The sequence below is a fragment of the Physella acuta genome, unplaced genomic scaffold, assembly GCF_028476545.2.
Source record: "Physella acuta isolate Inbredline_101_S28 unplaced genomic scaffold, ASM2847654v3 ptg001281l, whole genome shotgun sequence".
Classification (NCBI taxonomy): Eukaryota; Metazoa; Mollusca; class Gastropoda; family Physidae; genus Physella; species Physella acuta.
In genome coordinates this window covers 129531-145673 of record NW_026732796.1, presented here as the reverse complement: position 1 = coordinate 145673, position 16143 = coordinate 129531, and the positions used below count along the sequence as shown (strand labels likewise).

The 16143-nt window shown below is 38.8% G+C and overlaps 1 protein-coding gene across 1 annotated transcript; it reads left to right on the top strand.

The window, feature by feature from the left end:
• Nucleotides 1–1795: 1795 nt before the first annotated feature.
• LOC131957965 (deoxynucleoside triphosphate triphosphohydrolase SAMHD1) lies at nucleotides 1796–15985 on the top strand. The gene is made up of 15 exons (XM_059322839.1): nucleotides 1796–2113; nucleotides 5459–5645; nucleotides 5821–5881; nucleotides 6411–6571; nucleotides 7051–7166; nucleotides 8143–8213; nucleotides 8846–8998; nucleotides 9953–10000; nucleotides 10862–11026; nucleotides 11474–11565; nucleotides 11901–11957; nucleotides 12180–12384; nucleotides 12578–12661; nucleotides 14550–14654; nucleotides 14918–15985. The coding sequence occupies exons 2-15, from the start codon at nucleotides 5503–5505 to the stop codon at nucleotides 15638–15640; spliced, it is 2184 nt and encodes a 727-aa protein (XP_059178822.1). The 5' UTR covers nucleotides 1796–2113; nucleotides 5459–5502; the 3' UTR covers nucleotides 15641–15985.
• The last annotated feature ends 158 nt before the right edge of the window (nucleotides 15986–16143 follow it).

Sequence of the window (16143 nt, the reverse complement as noted above, 5' to 3'; positions counted from 1 at the left end):
AATTTACCATTCCCTTATTCAACCTTTTTCCAAAAACATAGCTTCGCCTACTCTGGTTCTAATTTGTGGAACAATCTTCCTAATAAAATAAAGCTATCTAGATCTGAAAATATATTCAAATCTAAACTAAAACTAAAATTATTTAATGACCTAACTGACTCATTGTAACATTTCTCATTCATCTATTATATTATCTTTTTTATCTCATTATGTATGATAGCTATGTACCATTGTTTCTTTATTCCACGTTTTCAGTGCTATGTGTTACTGCTATGTGTTATTGAATTGCTTTATTTGTTTAAACGGCCAATGTGAAAAAAGGCCTTTGTGCCTACAATTGTAACCGTTGTTTGAATAAATTTGAATAAATTTGAATTTGCTTGAAGCAAACCCTTTACACTTTTTTCACCAATAGTAGCGACTACATCACAGTTACACTCTTGGCAAGGAAATGTATTGATAACATCAAGAAGCAAATCACAGTCGACAATAATTCTGCATGGCTGTTGTTTACAATTAGCACTACCATACTAGATGTAACAGTGCTTTCTTCTGTCTGTAAAAACTGTCTTACATTGCCGCAGTTTCTTAGTAAATGTGCATATTACATCTGGACCAGTGCTTGTCTGAATAGTGCTAGATTGAGTAGAGGTAGACTCTAGATGCAATCAGTTGCATTCGGACGTGCCCTTGCTTTAGTAAATTCGTTAGATGTGTGTATCTATTTTTAGCGAGTGTTTTGTTCTACCCATTATCGAAAGAGAAACAAACTAAATCGTCTCACTGCTTATGATAATTCACACAAACTAATCTAAACTGTTAATAGTATATTTAATTTAAATAATTATATGTTAAAATAATGTAAGTATTTCACAGAAGCTTAGAGAAACAAAACTAGATCAAACTTAGCAACGCGCTGAAACTAAGGGAATGTTTACTCCCGAAGCGAAACGACCAATCGCTAACTAGCTTCCGCCGTTGAATGCCAATGAAAAAATTGAGGTCAAAAATTTGCATACCGGAAAAACCCGAATGAGTAAAATAAACAACTTTATGACGTATAAAAATAATCACATTAAAATAGGTATTTTGATTGGTCCTTTAATTTTAGAACAAATAAAGAAAGGAGGTCACGGCCTTTCCATTGATATGAAACACATTAGGCTTCCTCAAAATCTAATAGTACTTTTCTAGGTCGAAAAATGGCTATTTTTACCGAAAAAGTGATCAAATTACCCTGAACACACTACTTTGAACCCGGTTTTTCATAAATAAATAATGTTTTCAGGGTCATAACAATGTCATTTTTTGATTCAACGATGGTTATTCTGTATAGATCAAGTAAAAGTGGGAAATCGATGATTTAGTGGATTTATGACGAAAAGTACACCCGCCCATGCCCTTAAGCGGCCGTCGTTTTTTTTTCACCTTTCAAGAAAAGACTTCCTTTGTTTCTTAGAAAATGTACTGATTAAAAATTTTATCGCGAAGTAAATAAAAACTTGACTTCAAGATCTTATAACGTATGTCAACACTAAAAACTGTGTAGGTTTAATCATGTGTTGTGTTGATTTTCCCACCACTACACACCCTGACTAGTTGCTCCACTGTTGAGTCTGTGACACACCTTACTGATATGTGACACAACGTCATAACGCCCCCGTAAATACGACACGCCTCTCAACACACCGTGTCGATCTAACAGGAATTGATTTCAAAATCATTCTTCAGTTCTCTGAATACAAAGGTCGCAAGGGAAATCACTCCCCTGTCCTATTTTGAATTCCAGCTAATCGGGTATTCCCTTTCCAAGCTGTTTGCGCAGTAGAATTTGTGTTTACTTCTGCGTAATGCTAGGAATAGACGTGTCGTCTACTTGTGTCCTATATTCCAGTTCATGTACTACACATAGAAATAAACGAGTTCTAGCATGAAGCCTCTCTTGACTTACCTATGACATCGTAAGACAATATGTACAAGTATTCAAGATGTGAACGCACTTGTAAATTGATAAGGTTGAACTTTGTCTTGGTGCATATGTTGACAGTGGCCCGACTATAAGTCAGTACTGTGACACAACACAACAGGACAATCCTGTGATTCACCTGCCAAGGTAGGTCTGATTGATTTGGGCGTTGACAATTATTGTATTTGATTGATTCGAGTAAGCGACTGTTATAGTCTTCAATTTTTAAAGAAATCTTTGATATTGTTTATTTTTAAATATTCTATTTTTATATCGTATAATTTGAGATACTTCCATCCATCATCCATTTTTGTGGTGCGTTAGAAATCCAATACCTAATCGATAAATCGATAAATCGGAAGCCTATTTGTGTTAGTTTATAGCACGGGTAGGACGAAACTGTACAAGTATCAATATCTCAGTGGTGTTGCTGAGTCAGTTGTTTCGTTGGTGGTGGTGTGCTTATCGAAACAAGAGTGTGTTGTAAGTTTGTCTCGAGTGTGTTGTAAGTTTGTCTCGAGTGTGTTGTAAGTTTGTCTCGAGTGTGTTGTAAGTTTGTCTCGAGTGTGTTGTAAGTTTGTCTCGAGTGTGTTGTAAGTTTGTCTGGAGTGTGTTGTAAGTTTCTCTCGAGTGTGTTGCAAGTTTGTCTCGAGTGTGTTGTAAGTTTGTCTCGAGTGTGTTGTAAGTTTGTCTCGAGTGTGTTGTAAGTTTGTCTCGAGTGTGTTGTTTGTCTCGAGTGTGTTGTAAGTTTGTCTGGAGTGTGTTGTAAGTTTGTCTCGAGTGTGTTGCAAGTTTGTCTCGAGTGTGTTGTAAGTTTGTCTCGAGTGTGTTGTTTGTCTCGAGTGTGTTGTAAGTTTGTCTCGAGTGTGTTGTGGCCTAACACACAACAAACACAGCAGCATACCGAATGGACTGTCCAGCCAACAAATGTGGCAGGGTCAGGCAACTACCCAGTCACAACTCTACCTCGATGTATGGCTGGTACATTTAGAGAATCGATTTACCTTAGCTCCTTACTAAATGTGTCTTAATAAGTAAGTCAAATAAGAATGGTAAATGTTAATGCGAATGTGTTAAGGTTAGCTTGTAAGGGTTAAGGTGGGTGTAAAGGGTTGAGGTGAGTGTAAAGGGTTCAGGTGAGTGTAAAGGGTTCAGGTGAGTGTAAAGGGTTCAGGTGAGTGTAAAGGGTTCAGGTGAGTGTAAAGGGTTCAGGTGAGTGTAAAGGGTTCAGGTGAGTGTAAAGGGTTCAGGTGAGTGTAAAGGGTTACAATTGCTGTGTAAAAGATTAAGGAGAGTGTAAAAGGCTATAATTAGTTTGCAAAGAGTTATTGTAAGAGTAAAGGGTTATGTTAGTGTGTAAAGGGTTAAGGTGAGTGTAAATGGTTGTTGAGTGGTCGAGCGAGTCGCACTCAGAATATGGAACTGATCAGCAGACAGAAACATACAGTATATTTATGGCCTACACCATACACACATACGTCTCTGCTCCGCACCCTCCCTCCCCTCCTGTCTCATATTTTAACCACACAACAATGCCCAGCACAGAATATAATTGTATACAGTAATCTCTTAAACCTGGTGGGTCTATGTATATATCTAGCGCTAATTGTTTGAGTACCTTTGTCTCTCTAGCGCTAATTGTTTGAGTACCTTTGTCTCTCTAGCGCTAATTGTATGAGTACCTTTGTCTCTCTAGCGCTAATTGTTTGAGTACCTTTGTCTCTCTAGCGCTAATTGTTTGAGTACCTTTGTCTCTCTAGCGCTAATTGTATGAGTACCTTTGTCTCTCTAGCGCTAATTGTATGAGTACCTTTGTCTCTCTAGCGCTAATTGTATGAGTACCTTTGTCTCTCTAGCGCTAATTGTATGCGTACCTTTGTCTCTCTAGCGCTAATTGTATGAGTACCTTTGTCTCTCTAGCGCTAATTGTATGCGTACCTTTGTCTCTCTAGCGCTAATTGTATGAGTACCTTTGTCTCTCTAGCGCTAATTGTATGAGTACCTTTGTCTCTCTAGCGCTAATTGTATGAGTACCTTTGTCTCTCTAGCGCTAATTGTATGAGTACCTTTGTCTCTCTAGCGCTAATTGTTTGAGTACCTTTGTCTCTCTAGCGCTAATTGTATGCGTACCTTTGTCTCTCTGGTCAATAAGGTCACCTGGGTCTGTTGTCACGTGACGCCTCTAATGAGTTACCCTCGCGCATGGCCTCGTCAAAACATTTACCACCGACAGTTTCGTGTGTTCATGTTTTATAGGTGTGACGTGTTCATATTTTATCTGGTGTGACGTGTTCATATTTTATAGGTGTGGCGACTGTTTCGACGTGTTCGTATATTATAGGTGTGACGACTGTTTCGACGTGTTCGTATATTATAGGTGTGACGACTGTTTCAATCTGTTCATATTTTATAGGTGTGGCGACCGACTGTTTCGACGTGTTCATATTTTATAGGTATGGCGTGTTCATATTTTATAGGTGTGGCGACTGTTTCGTATGTTCATATTTTATAAATGTGGCGACTGTTTCGTGTGTTCATATTTTATAGGTGTGGCGACTGTTTCGTATGTTCATATTTTATCGGTGTGACGTCTGTTTTGTCCTGTTCATGTTTTATAGGTGTGGCGTGTTCATATTTTATAAATGTGGCGACTGTTTCGTATGTTCATATTTTATCGGTGTGGCGACTGTTTCGTCTTGTTCATATTTTATATGTGTGGCGACTGTTTCGTCGTGTTCATATTTTATAGGTGTGGCGACTGTTTCGTCGTGTTGATATTTTATATGTGTGGCGACTGTTTCGTCTTGTTCATATTTTATAGGTGTGGCGACTGTTTCGTCTTGTTCATATTTTATATGTGTGGCGACTGTTTCGTCGTGTTCATATTTTATAGGTGTGGCGACTGTTTCGTATGTTCATATTTTATAGGTGTGGCGACTGTTTCGTATGTTCATATTTTATATGTGTGGCGACTGTTTCGTATGTTCATATTTTAAAGGTGTGACGTCTGTTTCGTCGAGTTCATATTATATAGGTATGGCGTGTTCATATTTTATAGGTGTGGCGACTGTTTCGACGTGTTCATATTTTATATGTGTGGCGACTGTTTTGTCGTGTTCATGTTTTATAGGTGTGGCGTGTTCATATTTTATCGGTGTGGCGACTGTTTCGACGTGTTCATATTTTATAGGTGTGGCGTGTGGCCTATGAACAACTAGTTTGCCATCTTGTAAAATAGTGTTCATAATACTGAGACGGAACCTAAAAGACGGTTAGGCGGTTAGACCAAAACAATCATGAATTTATTAAGTTTTCCAAGCTAAATATCTCCCCATGTGATGAAGCAAAAAATACCTGTAAAAATTAATTTGTGACCAGCTTTGATCTTTCTTACATTTTGATTAACTGTGTATGTTCTTTTCTTAAATTATAGTTGATACAAAAAATAAACGCACAGTTTTTTTATACTGTGTGTTTTTATTTCCGATTCAGCGTTACCTTGACGTCACAAATTCCAAAAGCCAATCATTGATAAGATGACGGAATTTGAAAATTTAAACCTAAATAGTTCATGTTTGAAAACTGAAGATCAGGTCAATGGAGTTACCATGGACGGCAGAAAAGTAAAAAATGCTAATGGTATGAGCTATCCCACGGTCTATGTCAAGGCAAATGACAGGTAAGTTAGTGAAATATATCAAATCATGGCTTGCATTATATAATTTACACAGCAGCTAGCAGTCTAATTCAGAAATCTATAACTTTGTCAACTCCGTTTTTAATTGTAAAATCTCAAGAATATACGTTACTGTTATATTGTGTGTTATAAAAATTTGTTTCTATTATCTGACCAGACGATCAGATGTTGCCATCCAAGAAACTGTGGACCTACCATCAAAAGAAATCATCAGGAAGGTAAATATGTGTACACGCTTCAGTGTCGCGGGAAGGTAACTATGTGTACACGCTTCGGTGTCGCGGAAAGGTAACTATGTGTATACGCGTCGCGGGAAGGTAACTATGTGTACACGCTTCAGTGTCGCCGGAAGGTAACTATGTGTACACGCTTCAGTGTTGTGGGAAGGTAATTATGTGTACACGCTTCAGTGTCGCAGAAAGGTAACTATGTGTACACACTTTAGTGTCGCGGGAAGGTAACTATGTGTACACGCTTCACGGGAAGGTAACTATGTGTACATGCTTTAGTGTCGCGGGAAGGTAACTATGTGTACACGCTTCACGGGAAGGTAACTATGTGTACATGCTTTAGTGTCGCGGGAAGGTAACTATGTGTACACGCTTCAGTGTCGCGGGAATCCTTTACATTCAGACGACAGCTAATCGTCGTTAAGAGACGACATTAAACATAGCATCAATTAATCTTTCAAATTTTGAAAGCAGAACAAAACTGAAACAAAAAGTGACATGTTTGTGTCCTGACCAGATTTTCAACGACCCCATCCACGGGCACCTGGAGCTCCACCCCGCCTGTGTGGCCATCATCGACACCCCCCAGTTCCAGAGGCTGCGGTACCTGAAGCAGCTGGGCATGGTCTACTACGTCTACCCTGGGGCGGCCCACAACAGGTTCGAGCACTGCTTGGGGTAAGTGTGGGGGGGGGGGGAAGGTTCGAGCACTGCTTGGGGTAAGTGTGAGTTTCCTGTGGGGGGGGGGGACACACAACAGATTTGAACACTGCTTGGGGTTATTGAGCTCTTGAACTATTTCCTTATTGAACAACACATTAGGAGCTTAATGGTTGAGACAACAACGTAAACACGTGCATAGTCTAAAGATCTGTAGAAACACAAATGGCAATAAATAATTAAAGTTAGTAAGTGTAAAAGTTAAGTAGTGGTTTTGTTGTCATGAGACTTAACACCTCTTCTACTTTACTAGTATTTGTATTTACAAATTTTATCATTTAATTGTTTTAAAAAATGTTTAAAACGTACACATGGTTGGTTATAGTACATACATATGACAACACTACGTGCATCTAAAACACGCGAACATCTGGTAGTTAAAAAACGCATGTATCTATCCATTAAAAATACATCTATACTTACTTCTATTTGACCAGAACCTCGTACCTAGCTGGACAGTTTGTCAGGATATTACGTCAGAACATGCCGTACCATGGGATTGATGAGAAAGACATTTTGTGTGTGGAGATCGCTGGACTGTGCCATGATTTAGGTAGGTCACATTTAGATTCTATAGAGTTAGGTCATGTTTTAGGTAGGTCACATCTAGATCCTGTAGAGTTAGGTCATGATTTAGGTAGGTCACATCTAGATCCTGTAGAGTTAGGTCATGATTTAGGTAGGTCACATCTAGATCCTGTAGAGTTAGGTCATGTTTTAGGTAGGTCACATCTAGATCCTGTAGAGTTAGGTCATGATTTAGGTAGGTCACATCTAGATCCTGTAGAGTTAGGTCATGATTTAGGTAGGTCACATCTAGATCCTGTAGAGTTAGGTCATGATTTAGGTAGGTCACATCTAGATCCTGTAGAGTTAGGTCATGATTTAGGTAGGTCACATCTAGATCCTGTAGAGTTAGGTCATGATTTAGGTAGGTCACATCTAGATCCTGTAGAGTTAGGTCATGATTTAGGTAGGTCACATCTAGATCCTGTAGAGTTAGGTCATGATTTAGGTAGGTCACATCTAGATCCTGTAGAGTTAGGTCATGATTTAGGTAGGTCACATCTAGATCCTGTAGAGTTAGGTCATGATTTAGGTAGGTCACATCTAGATCCTGTAGAGTTAGGTCATGATTTAGGTAGGTCACATCTAGATCCTGTAGAGTTAGGTCATGATTTAGGTAGGTCACATCTAGATCCTGTAGTTAGGTCATGATTTAGGTAGGTCACATCTAGATCCTGTAGAGTTAGGTCATGATTTAGGTAGGTCACATCTAGATCCTGTAGAGTTAGGTCATGATTTAGGTAGACCATATCTAGATTATATATGGCAGTGTCATGATTTAGGTAAGCCATATTTAGATTATGTAGAGATGCTTCATGATTTAGGTAGGCCATGTTTATGGTAGTTTCTTTTAGCTCTAAACCTACTTGATTTTTATTTTTGTTGTTGTGAAGTGTGTCTAATATAGTTTAATTTACCTGTATTTATCCACGTGTCCCTATCAAACTTCTCCATCCAAACAGGTCATGGCCCCTTGTCTCATTTGTTTGACCAGAAATTTATTCCTGCATATTGCAAAGGAACAAAATGGAAGGTATGAATTATGTCTTTTATTTCATATTTTCAAAATTATTTGTCTTTGTTCTGGTTTAGGGAATTTGTGAATATATGCCCATGTGATATCAAGCAGGTATCGGCCCATAATATGTTAACTAAGTATCGAGCCAAAAGTTTTTAACCAAGTATCGACTAGAAAGATATTAACTAACTCCCAACCTACACACAAAGTCTTTAGCTGTATGAACACTTAGAGCATCGTCAGCAGACGCCAAAACTAAATTTTCGCCCTTAGGTCTCAATAAGACGTACCTTCAGTATTAAAACGGGGAAAATGAGCAAAATTTTTAAATCATCAGCCAACGGTTAAAAAAGTATTTGATAATTTCACCTTAACAAGTGTCTCGCTATTTCAATTCCCCCATCACCCTCTGCACGTTACAAAACAATCTCTCGTCAAAAGATGATAAAATCTCATGTCTATATCGTCATCACTTTACAAAATTCTCGTCAAAAGATGAGAAAATCTCATGTCAAAATATGAGAAAATCTCATGTCAAAAGATGAGAAAATCTTATGTCAAAAGATGATAAAATCTCATGTCTCTATCGTCAGCACGTTACAAAACTCTCGTCAAAAGATGATAAAATCTCATGTCTCTATCGTCAGCACGAGCAGGCCTCCGTGGAGATGTTCGACCATCTCGTGCAGGAGCACCGTCTGATGGACGAGAACGGGAAGTTGCGAGAGTTTGGTCTAGACAACAGGGACCTGATGTTTATCAAGGAACAGATCGCGGGAGTTAGATACAACGATACAGGGGTAAGTGGTGTTGACAGGGGTGGGTGGTGTTGACAGGGGTAAGTGGTGTTCACAGGGGTAAGTGGTGTTCACAGGGGTAAGTGGTGTTGACAGGGGTGAGTGGTGTTTACAGGGGTAAGTGGTGTTTACGGGGGTAAGTGGTGTTCACAGGGGTAAGTGGTGTTGACAGGGGTGAGTGGTGTTTACAGGGGTAAGTGGTGTTGATAGGGGTGGGTGGTGTTGACAGGGGGTGAGTGGTGTTGACAGGGGTAAGTGGTCTTCACAGGGGAAGTGGTGTTCACAGAGGTGAGTGGTGTTCACAGGGGTAAGTGGTGTTCACAGAGGTGAGTGGTGTTGACAGGGGTAAGTGGTCTTCACAGGGGAAGTGGTGTTCACAGAGGTGAGTGGTGTTGACAGGGGTAAGTGGTGTTCACAGAGGTGAGTGGTGTTCACAGGGTTAAGTGGTGTTGACATGATGTTTATCAAGGTACAGATCACGGGGTTAGTCGAATTCTGTAGAAGTGAGTTATATAAGAGTTTTATTGGCTTAAGTTATAGATGAATTTGGACAAACTGAATGACGGATTACATTTTTTATACATCTGGCATATCTTTGAGCCACAAACAATACAAATTCAGCACGATTCGCCTCTTTAATTAGAAAATGTAAACGTCTATTGGGGCATTTGTCCCATTCGGGAAATATTTTTTAGAGTATTTATCCCATTCTTGAAAAATTCCAGTTGGGCATTTGTCACATTCGGGCAAATGTACATCGGATAAAAGCCCTTCGAGCAAGCAGCGTTCGGGCAAGTATCGTAAAGCCAGCTACATTTATTGCCAGCTATCAAGTTATAAACGTTAGTGATGAATTAATCTCCAAATTGGCAAACAGCCACATGCTCACACTAACCGCTAGCTGAGTACCTGGTGCATGCATTTTATCGATCTTTTTTTTTTTTTTTGCACTTTCAGGAGTGGATGTGCACTGGCAGAGGGAAGGAGAAGGCGTTTCTTTATGAGGTTTGTGTTTAGTGTGTGAATTGTGTGAATTATGTGAGTGATTCTCCTGTGGGGGAAAAGGCGTTTCTTTATGAGGTTTGTGTTTAGTGTGTGAATTGTGTGAATTGTGTGAGTGATTCTCCTGTGGGGGAGAAGGCGTTTCTTTATGAGGTTTGTGTTCAGTGTGTGAATTGTGTGAATTATGTGAGTGATTCTCTTGTGAGGGAGAAGGCGTTTCTTTATGAGGTTTGTGTTCAATGTGAGAATTATGTGAGTGATTCTCTTGTGAGGGAGAAGGCATTTGTTTATGAGGTTTGTGTTCAGTGTGTGAATTGTGTGAGTGATTCTCTTGTGAGGGAGAAGGCGTTTCTTTATGAGGTTTGTGTTCAGTGTGTGAATTGTGTGAGTGATTCTCTTGTGAGGGAGAAGGCGTTTCTTTACGAGGTTTGTGTTTAGTGTGTGAATTGTCTGAGTGATTCTCCTTTGAAGGGAGCGGAGAGAAGGCGTTTCTTTGTGAGGTTTGTGTTTAGTGTGTGAATTGTATGAGTGATTCTCTTGTGAGGGAGAAGGCGTTTCTTTACGAGGTTTGTGTTCAGTGTGTGAATTGTGTGAATTATGTGAGTGATTCTCTTGTGAGGGAGAAGGCGTTTCTTTACGAGGTTTGTGTTCAGTGTTAATTGAGTGAGTTGTGTTTCTCCTGTGAGGGAGAAGGCATTTCTTTATGAGGTTTGTGTTCAGTGTGTGAATTGTGTGAGTGATTCTCCTGTGAGGGAGAAGGCGTTTCTTTACGAGGTTTGTCATATGTCTGAGACATACCTTACATGTATGTGATACTATCTTATTATTGAGACATACTTTACATTTATGTGCATATTTGTACAGATCGTATGTAACCAGCGTAACGGAATCGATGTGGATAAATTCGACTATTTTGCTAGAGACTGTCACCATCTTGGCCTAAAAAACAACTTTGACCACTTCCGGTTCATGAAGATGGCCCGGATTTGTGAGGTGGATAGCCAACTTCAGATCTGCATTCGAGACAAAGTAGGTCAACTCAAAACGTTCAATGACTAGGAGAGATTTATTGTTGTTTTTTTTTTGTTTGTTTTTTTTATTTTGCTTTTTTTCGTGTTTACGATCAATTGACGACCATATAGCCCCCCCCCCCCCCCCCCCCCCCAAAAAAAAAGCGACCCCCAGACCGATAGAAAGAGCTCCCCTCAAACATATTTATTTTCAACAAATGTATCATTTGCATAAAAACCCGAACTTCTAGTGAGTTTAGTACACGAATATATTAATCTTAACTTTGGATAACATACGGATCAGTGAATGAGATGCACATTTCATTATTGGGAGTCATGATTTGCTGGTGTAAGGTATACAGATGCATGATATTCTGATGTACTGTAATTAAGTACATGAATTTCTAGTAGACTGAAGTTTTAAATGCATGTGTTTATGTTAACCCTTTCTTGTCTGAATCCTCAGGAAATCAGCAACTTATACAACATGTTCTACTCCAGGTATACTCTACACAAATACGCCTACCAGCATAGGGTTAAAAGTGCTATAGAGACAATGTACGTCACAATCTGTTTCTTGTAAACTATTCATTTACATACACACACAACACACACACATATATATATATATATATATATATATATATATATATATATATATATATATATATATATATATATATATATATATATATATATATATATATTATATATGTATAAATATATATATATATATATATATATATATATATATATATATATATATATATATATATATATATATTATATATGTATAAATATATATATAGAGAGAGAGAGGGACATATAATTTAGCTGCATTAACGTAGTTGCATTCATTAATTAGTTTATTTTTCCCCCTTTCAATTGGCCAGGGTACTGCATGCTATGATGAAAGCCAACAATGATGTTCTATTTTATGGAAAAAATAGGTAGGAATCATTGTCTTACTTTATAAATATGCTCACATTAACACATTGACTGAACTTCTGAAATTGTTCATGGACCGTCTTTAAGATGTTGACTGACCTAAAATTCTGACCTTAGCTTGTTAACTGACCTTCTCATGTTGTTAACTGACCTTCTCATGTTGTTAACTGACCTGCTTATGTTAACTGACCTTCTCATGTTAACAACTGACCTATCTGCACCAGCCAGCCACTCCGGATGTCCGAATGTATCCACGACATGGCTGCCTACACGAAGCTGACCGATGACGTCCTCTTTAAGATTCTTTACTCAGACGTCAAAACAAAGGACCTTGAGGAGGCCAAGGTCATCATCCAGCGCATCTTCAGACGTGACCTGTACGTCTGCGTGCTGGAGACGAAACCGTTAAGCCCAGAATTCCTTCAGACGGTAAAATTTCTTACGGTTTTCTTTATTTCAGTGTAAAGATTTCTTACGGTTTTCTTACAATTTTCTTTATTTCAGTGTAAAGATTTATCGCAAGCCGTTCAAAACTACATTTGAATCGAGTAATGCTTGACTCATTAACTGCATACACAATAATAATTACTGCCCCTTGAGTGTGTCTGTTTGCCTATTGCAGCTGAATGAAGATGACCTCAAAGAGACGATCCTGGCGTACGTCCGGCCCGGGGTCATTGTGGGGCAAGATGACCTTGCTTTTCACGTGAGTGTTACAGTAGATCCCAGCTCATGCCGTGAGCTCAGATGAGTTTATGTGAGACATGCATGACGAACACAAAACACATTCACACACACGAACGTGAGCACACACGTGCACATTCATGTACAGAGAGAGGGGCATACACACACAAAACATGGATAATTGCGTGTATAATAACAACTTTATCTGAACAGACTTCCTACCTAGACTATAATAGCTTTATCTCAACAGACTTCCTACCTAGACTATAATAGCTTTATCTCAACAGACTTCCTACCTAGACTATAATAGCTTTATCTCAACAGACTTCCTACCTAGACTATAATAGCTTTATCTCAACAGACTTCCTACCTAGACTATAATAGCTTTATCTGAACAGACTTCCTACCTAGACTATAATAGCTTTATCTCAACAGACTTCCTACCTCGACTATAATAGCTTTATCTGAACAGACTTCCTACCTAGACTATAATAGCTTTATCTGAACAGACTTCCTACCTCGACTATAATAGCTTTATCTGAACAGACTTCCTACCTAGACTATAATAGCTTTATCTGAACAGACTTCCTACCTAGACTATAATAGCTTTATCTGAACAGACTTCCTACCTAGACTATAATAGCTTTATCTCAACAGACTTCCTACCTAGACTATAATAGCTTTATCTGAACAGACTTCCTACCTAGACTATAATAACTTTATCTGAACAGACTTCCTACCTAGACTATAATAGCTTTATCTCAACAGACTTCCTACCTAGACTATAATAGCTTTATCTGAACAGACTTCCTACCTAGACTATAATAGCTTTATCTCAACAGACTTCCTACCTAGACTATAATAGCTTTATCTCAACAGACTTCCTACCTAGACTATAATAGCTTTATCTGAACAGACTTCCTACCTAGACTATAATAGCTTTATCTCAACAGACTTCCTACCTAGACTATAATAGCTTTATCTCAACAGACTTCCTACCTAGACTATAATAGCTTTATCTCAACAGACTTCCTACCTAGACTATAATAGCTTTATCTCAACAGACTTCCTACCTAGACTATAATAGCTTTATCTCAACAGACTTCCTACCTAGACTATAATAGCTTTATCTCAACAGACTTCCTACCTAGACTATAATAGCTTTATCTCAACAGACTTCCTACCTAGACTATAATAGTTTTAACTTAACAGACTTCCTACCTAGACTATAATAGCTTTATCTCAACAGACTTCCTACCTGGACTATAATAGCTTTATCTGAACAGACTTCCTACATAGACTATAATAGCTTTATCTGAACAGACTTCCTACCTAGACTATAATAGTTTTATCTCAACAGACTTCCTACCTAGACTATAATAACTTTATCTCAACAGACTTCCTACCTAGACTATAATAGCTTTATCTGAACAGACTTCCTACCTAGACTATAATAGCTTTATCTGAACAGACTTCCTACCTAGACTATAATAGCTTTATCTCAACAGACTTCCTACCTAGACTATAATAGCTTTATCTGAACAGACTTCCTACCTAGACTATAATAGCTTTATCTGAACAGACTTCCTACCTAGACTATAATAGCTTTATCTCAACAGACTTCCTACCTAGACTATAATAGTTTTATCTCAACAGACTTCCTACCTAGACTATAATAGCTTTATCTCAACAGACTTCCTACCTAGACTATAATAGCTTTATCTCAACAGACTTCCTACCTAGACTATAATAGCTTTATCTCAACAGACTTCCTACCTAGACTATAATAGCTTTATCTGAACAGACTTCCTACCTAGACTATAATAGCTTTATCTCAACAGACTTCTGGACTTTAATAGCTTTATCTCAACAGACTTCCTACCTCGACTATAATAGCTTTATCTCAACAGACTTCCTACCTCGACTTCGGCATGAAGGACAAAAATCCAATAGAAAGGCTGAACGTCTATTCCAAAAGTGACCTCAATATCGCGCGTGCCTTGCCGAAAGACGAGGTAAGCCTGTCCACATTTCCAAGAATCCCAAACCCATTAGCCGCTAATTAATAGTTTATAACTATTTAATAGATCTGTTGTTTGTTTGTTGTTTTTTATTTTAAATATTTATTATTTGTTATCTACTTTTGCTAATAATAAAGAATTTAAATACTTTAACGAGGATATAAATGATGTGTTTATAAAGAAATATATTCACTTCCTCCGTTAAAATCATGATTCAACATACATATTTTTAATGTACTATAATCAATGTCCCCCAGGCCAGCCGAATCCTGGGCCCGAGTATCTTCAGTGAAGGGATGCTGAGGGTCCTGTGTTGTAGTCCAGACAAGTGTAGAGTAGAAGCTCTGAGGGCAGCCTCAAGGATGTGGTACGAGAAGTTGTACCAGCAGTCTGATGACTTCAGCACTGGGGGACCCTCAAGTGATGGGCCACCTAGGGCTGAGCCATCTGTAGCTGAGCCATCTGTAGCTGATCCTCTCAGGACTGAACCGTCCTGGGTTGATCCAACTAGAGTTGAGCCATTCCGAGCACCCACATTCAGAACTGAACCTTCCACGGCTGAGCCAACAAGAGTTGAGCCATTCATGACTGAGCCGTCCTGGGCTGAGCCAACTAGAGTTGAGCCATTCAGAGCGATGTCATGCAATGGTTTACCAGCTAGAGCCGACCCATTTGTAGTTGAACCAGCCAGGATTGAACCATCCACCACTGACCACAGTGCGACAACAGCTTATAAAAACACCAACGGGAACAACAACAACATCTGCCATGAGCCAATGAACACAGAAGAGCTTCACTCAAGACCAGTCAAACCTCACTCTAGTCAACCAACCCATCACACCAATGGCTACTCCAGCAAAACAAAACCAAACGGCATTAAAACTCTCTCAGGGGACGATCCTCTTATATCTACCAATGGCGGTATTACAAAACTGTCCAAAAAGTTGAGAATTAAGAAAAAACGATTCTCAAAATTTTAATATTAGACAAAAGTATGTTGATTTACGATAAACAATTAGCAGGCAGCTAATTAATTTAATATCAAAAATATTATTTGTATTAAATATATTTTTACATCACTTGTATTTATCGATTTCTCATTCAGACCAGTCGGGAGAAGTGTGCCTTATTTACCTCTTTTCAAATCTCGCAGTCAACTTAGAAATGAAAAACAGCTGATTAGAGTTGTAAAACTTAGCGCTAACGTGCATTGTCTTCCTTCACACATCATACAGTAACCCATCTAATTATTGGGTCAACTTTTTAAAAGTTGCTTCAAACGTGCCCTATTTATTATTGTTTATCTACGTTAGACCAGTGGCGTAGCGAGGTCGAGTGTCACCCGGTGCGGCACTTAATGGTGTCACCCCAGAGGCGTAGCGACCCTTCCCGGGGACAAATTTTCGATTTGCACCCCCCCCCCCCCTCAAACTTTCGATTTGCACACCCCCCCCCCTCAAACTTTCGATTTGCACCCCCCCCC